The sequence below is a fragment of the Erithacus rubecula genome, assembly GCF_903797595.1.
Source record: "Erithacus rubecula genome assembly, contig: scaffold_187_arrow_ctg1, whole genome shotgun sequence".
In the NCBI taxonomy this organism is placed as follows: Eukaryota; Metazoa; Chordata; class Aves; order Passeriformes; family Muscicapidae; genus Erithacus; species Erithacus rubecula.
Window position 1 is genome coordinate 200529 of NW_027636124.1, and position 6218 is coordinate 206746.

General features: G+C 50.4%; 1 protein-coding gene across 1 annotated transcript; it reads left to right on the forward strand.

The window, feature by feature from the left end:
• Positions 1 to 4447: 4447 nt before the first annotated feature.
• LOC306815690 (olfactory receptor 14J1-like) lies at positions 4448 to 5365 on the forward strand (the record flags this gene model as incomplete). The annotated part of the gene is made up of 1 exon (XM_079332252.1): positions 4448 to 5365. One exon carries the CDS (start codon positions 4448 to 4450, stop codon positions 5363 to 5365), a length of 918 nt encoding a protein of 305 aa, XP_079188378.1.
• Positions 5366 to 6218: the final 853 nt, after the last annotated feature.

The window sequence follows — 6218 nt, forward strand, 5'->3', positions numbered from 1 at the left end:
TGCCTGAGGAGCCCCAGGGCCAAATCTCTGCTGCTGTGCACGGCAGTGGGACTGGCCCTGGGGCTGCAGGAACTGCCTGGGCTGAGTATCTGCTGAGCATTCCAGACACAGAGTGTCTTTCCCTGACCTGCAGTGCCTCCAGTTCAGACTGCAGGGGGTCATTGTGTATTTTAAAGTAAGATTGCCATCTTGTAACAAAAGTTACAATTGTAGCAAACTGATAATTTTTCACGGTGTTTTCTGTGTAGTTATTCTGGCTGGTCACTCTGCCTCAGCATCAACTCACAGTTTACTCAGAGAAATGCAATGCTGTTCATGCCTAGCAGGGTCCCCCATTCCCCTGGGTTCCCCCAATTCCACCTGGGCCACAGCTTCCACCAAGTATGTCCCACAAATCCACCCCAGAGCCTGACACGGGGACAAGGGGCTGGGGCTGAGTGACCAGGACATCAAGGACGGGGATCATCCAGGTCACTGGGCCTGGTTTGGGTTCACCAGGGCAGCAAAGATTTCTGGCAGATGGAGCAGGGTGAGGGAGGGGCCTCCAGGATGGGGCTGGATCCTTTTGGCTGTGAGGAGAGGATGAGGGTGCTAGGATTGTCCAGCCTGGAGCAGGGAAGGCTGAGGGACTCCCCATCCCAGCAAGGACAGGAAGAGTTTAAATGAGTCAGGCTGGTTATAGCATTTCCTCAGCATTCAAAAGCAGCATGGCTACCTTTCTCCATCCACCACTGAAAGCTTTGCTAACAGGGCATTTTTCAAGCTGTTTTCACTGCATTCCAGGCAGAGCATCCTGATACAACACCTTGATTGTGTTTGTATCTATCATAGCATCATCAGAGGCAAATATCAAAGGGTTAAGAGCTTAGCTGAGGAATAGAAGCTATACATATAATGATCAGAGTAGAAGCAATGTAGAAAGTTAATAATCAGTGGCTGAGTCAGTAGAGATAAGAAAATAAATCACTTGCTTGGCTTTGTTGTGTCAAGTTGGGCAGTTGCAATATTATTGAAGTGAAGAAACCATAACTGCACCTGGGCCCTGCAACCAGCCAGAACCAGGCTGGGAACTTGAACTATGGTCAAAGGGCCTGAGAATCTAGGAACAAGACCAAGGTGAAAAGCTGAAGGCAAGGAAGGCTCCCTGACTTCATCATTAGGAGACCTCTGACCCATTTCAAACACCCACTGACCCATTTGAAGGAAAGAACTGTGCAAGGACTGTGCAAAAGAACTTTGAGCTAATTTTAATACAAAGTAAGGATATGGCATGTTAGGTAATTCATATCTATAGGCATATTGGGTAACTAAATTAATATATAAGATTTTGATGGAAAACATAAGACATGAGCCCTGGGTACTTTGCATATCCTTGTCGGTGATTTCTCCTGGGCTTGCCCAGCATTGTAATAAATATACTACTTTCTAACTTAAGCTGGATGGAGAGTCCTTTTTTCTCTATCAATTGGTGAGTCCACCATGAGAAACTCTGGCTGCAAGAGCAATCTGGGGTATGGATGTCTCTGGGACCTTCCTGGAGGGACCTCCATTCCCCAGCTGCTCATCATGGCGACAGACATGTTGCTGGACAGCAGACAAAACTGTATGTTTAAAATGATGTGTATGCCTGTCAGGCCTACACATGGCTAAAAGGCAGCTGACAAGACACAGAAGACGTTCTGTGCTCAGCGCAAGCCTGGGCAGTTTTGCTTGCAATTATCGGGAGGGTGCAGTGGCCACAGAAAGGTTTTGTTCTGTCAGGGAGATCCAGCAGCAGTTCTTTGGGTGAACTGGGAAAATCCTTGTTTATTGCTGCTATTATAGTCATTATTTTGATTGGGTCCTGCCTCTGTGAATGACTGTTTGATTGGTGAGATGTACTTAGGAAGAAGCGAGCCGCAGCTTGGATCTGTGTTTTTGTTTTGGGAAACTTAAACGGCTGGAGAAGAACAAAGTGATTGGGTGATCGTTTAAAATTGCAGTATACTGTGTGCTGTGTTGACAAGAGGTGGATGCTTTGTCCCTTAATAAAGAGATACCCTTCCCTGCAGTGATTTTGACTTTTGGATTCGGGTTGTGTGTGGGGAATTCCTGTTTAAGGGGGACAGCATTCCCTGTAGCACTCGGTGTTTGGGCTTAACCGGTCCCCTGCTGCCACTGGTCATTGTGTATTTTAGAGTATTATTGCCATCTTGTGACAAAAGTTACAATTGCAGCAAACTGATAATTTTCCCCTGTGTTTTCTGTGTCGTTAACTGGATGGAATATATCGAACTTCAGCAGGGAGGTTGGTAGCTTTGGACTGGGAAGAGTCTGCACAAGAGGGTCTGGACAATTCAAGAGAGAAGAGGAATAGCTTGCTTTTGTGGGTGTTATGAGGCTTTTGGGGCTTCTAGAAGTTGGCACTCTGCATGGTTACTGTTACAGTGCAAGATTTGTGAAAAACGTTGTTATTGTTGCTCTGAGAGATGACAAGGTCTATGCCCTCAGTGTAAATCGAGACATCCTAAACATGTTGATTTTGAACCTAAGATCCTAAAGTTTGTGTGTGGCAAATCACATTCAATACCTGCAACTCAGGCATGTGTGTGGGAGAAAGATTAGGAAAGGACTGTGAGGCTGTGTGGAGAGAGATTTGGGTGGAAACAGGATAAGACAAGGAGGAAGAGGTAATGAGTACTAGACAAAGCAAGGAGATCTCTAAGGCCAGTCCTTTAGCCTGTATTTTGACACACTGGAAAGAGTTAGTAGGGTGTGGGGGCACTGAAAAATAGCAAAGTTTGATCAAATTTCACAGACATATCCCCCAGCAGAATCCATTAAAACTTCAGGAAAATTTGGTGTTCCAATTAAACTTTGAAGTCTTGAGAAGTTTCTTTAACACACTGAAGAACTTAATCTGATGTAAACAGCACCAAATCCCTGTGAGGGTCATTAAAATCCTTGTGCTGTGTCTGTGCTGCTGAGCTGGGCTGGGCTCCTGGCACAGAGGCAGCTCCCAGGCACAACCAGGAAAAGCTTCAAAAAGACATTTCTGCTGAGGAGCAGCTCCTCTCCCAGCCCAACAGGGCTGAGGGCACTGCCTGCAGGCACTGAGGGGACAGGAGCCAGGCACAGACAGGCTAAAGGCAATCAGGACAGGGAAGACATTGAGCTGAGACTTCACTTGGGGAAACATATTCACAGCCCTTGACATGGTGAGTCTGTGGGTGCAGGGCAATGTTCCCTGTGCTCCTGGAGGGATCTCCTGGAGCCAGCACAGCCCACAGCCTGGGGGATGTGTCAGGAGGACTCTCCCAGTTTTTCTGAGGCACAGGAGGAGGAGGAGGATGTGCTGCAGGGCAGGGCTGCCCTGGGCACTGTCAGAGGGACAGGGCAGGATGGCTCCTGCTGCCAGGGATGGCTGCAGGCGTGAAGCAGGGACTGCCTCCAAGGCTGCCCAGGGCTGTCCTGCAGAGCAGCTCCTGCAGCCCTCAGGGCTCTTGGACAGCCCAGGGCATGTGCCACCTGCCAGGGACAGCTCTCAGCCTGCCTGGCATCTTCCCATGGACTGTGGGGAAAAGATAGAGGTGGAAGGAGTGACCTCCATCAGGGCAGATTCCTCCTGCTGTGCAGATGGTGCTGCATGGCCAGGGCTGCTCTCAGCTTTCTCCTCAAGGCAAGGGGAAGGGGCTGTCAGGTGTGTCTGTGTCACTGAGACTCCTGCACTGTCCCACTGGGCATCAGCAGATCTGCCTCAAATCTCCCTCACAAAGTGCCTCCTCACTTTTCTCTGCCTACAGACAGCAGCAGCAGCACCTTGGCTTGCAGCATCTCAGTTTATCTGAGCTGCTCTTAAGGCCCTGCTGGCAGGGAGATGTCCCTGGGCAGTGTCCTGTGCTGGGAGGGGTGTGCAGGGCAGAACTGAGCCCACAGGGCTGGGCTCTGGGAGCACTGGCAGGAAAGAGGCTTGGATAGAGAGAAATAGCTCCCAGTAGGCACAACACCAGGCAGCAGAGAGCCAGACCAACCCTGTATGTCCTCCCTCTATAGATGCCTATGGAAAGATAGAATGGCTTAGAGAGATTGACTTGGAAACTGGAGCCTTCTAAAGGTGTACTTTATTTTTCCAGCATATTTTACTTGTGATTACCCTTAATTATAAAAAGGTATTATCAGCAAAGTGCAGCTGTGTGGGACCATCAGGTGTGACAGCACTGGAGCACAGTGAGTCATGTTTTCCTTCTGGGCTCCCCAGTATTCAGGCTGAGAGCCATGCTGAAGATGAGGCAGTAACACAGCAGTACACACCCACACTCAAAAATTGAAGTTTTAGTGAAGTTCCCCCACAGGAAGAACAGTAATTCTCAGAGGATTCCTAATTTAATTGCACAGGATTGACTCAAGGAAATCTGTCCCAGCTTGTCAATATCTTTCTTCAAGACTCCATGATTCCCAGAGTGATGAAATGTTCAACAGCAGCTCCATCAGTCACTTCCTCCTGCTGCCATTGGCACACACACGGCAGCTGCAGCTCCTGCACTTCTGCCTCTTCCTGGGCATCTCCCTGGCTGCCCTCCTGGCCAACGGCCTCATCATCAGCGCCGTAGCCTGCGGCCACCACCTGCACACCCCCATGTTCTTCTTCCTGCTCAACCTGGCCCTCACTGACCTGGGCTCCATCTGCACCACTGTGCCCAAAGCCATGCACAATTCCCTCTGGAACACCACGAACATCTCCTATGCAGGGTGTGTCATCCAACTTTTTTTCTTTGTGTTTTTCATTTCAACAGAGCTTTCCCTCCTGACCATCATGTGCTATGACCGCTACGTGTCCATCTGCAAACCCCTGCACTACGGGACCCTCCTGGGCAGCAGAGCTTGTGCCCACATGGCAGCAGCTGCCTGGGCCAGTGGCTTTCTCAATGCTCTGCTGCACTCAGCCAATACATTTTCCTTTCCCCTGTGCCATGGCAATGCCCTGGGCCAGTTCTTCTGTGAAATCCCACATATCCTCAAACTCTCCTGCTCCAAATCCTACCTCAGGGAATTTGGGCTTCTTGCTGTTAGTGCCTGTTTATCATTTGGTTGTTTTGTGTTTATTGTTTCCTCCTATGTGCAGATCTTCAGGGCTGTGCTGAGGATCCCCTCTGAGCAGGGACGGCACAAAGCCTTTTCCACCTGCCTTCCTCACCTGGCTGTGGTCTCCCTGTTTATCAGCACTGCCACATTAGCCTACCTGAAGCCCCCTTCTGTCTCCTCCCCATCCCTAGATCTGGCCCTGTCAATTCTGTACTCAGTGGTGCCTCCAGCTCTGAACCCCCTCATCTACAGCCTGAGGAATCAGGATCTCAAGGCTGCAATGTGGAGACTGATGACACAATGATTTTAGGAACATTGAACTGCTGGCAAATTTCTGCAAATCACTTGAAATAAAAGTTGTTTTTCATAGTTCTTGTTGTTTTGGTTTTGGAGTTTGTTCTGCTTTTCTATTATATTCCATTAAAAAATGTCATTATTTTGCCATTATCCTTTTGTTTCTCTCCACATTCCCTGTGGCCAGAGACTGTGTCCATGAGACCCTGTGCTCTCAGGGGCCATAAATGTACTAAAGGATCTCCAAGGAAAGTTTTCACCAGAGTTCCCCAATATGTTCCCTTCTCTGGAGCTGCAGAAGCAATGCCTGTGTGCAGAACTGGGGCAGATCAGTGCTGGCACAGGAGCTGTGCCCAGCAGCAGCAGCATTTGGTGCTGCCAGTGCTGCTCCTCTGCCACTGCTCTGCTGCCCTCCTGCCCCTCGTGTTGCTGCAGGGCCTGAGTGCTCTCAGGGCCGGGCACAGCCCTGGGGGTGGCAGTGCCGGGGCTGCAGCAGGGACAGGCCATGGGCACTGCTGGGGCAGCGCTGACACCTCAGGGCAGGGCCTGGGGGCTCCAGGCTCCTTGGCCAGGCTCTGTCCAGAACACTTGGCCAGTCCAGTATTGAGCAGAGAAAACCTCCATGAGCAGCCTCAAGCTGGCCATGGGCAGGCTGGGGGCAAACAGCATGGCTGGTGCTCTGCAAGGTCTCTGCAAGAGGGAGACCCTGGCAAGGAGCAGCAGAGCAAGGGCTGATCCATCCCCACTGCGCTGGTCAGACCAGGGCAGCATCCCAGAGCGTTTTCATGCACCTCTGCAGCCCTGGCCTCTCCCCCAGCTCACACAGGTGCTGCATCCTTGCAGGCACAGACACGGCAGCACTG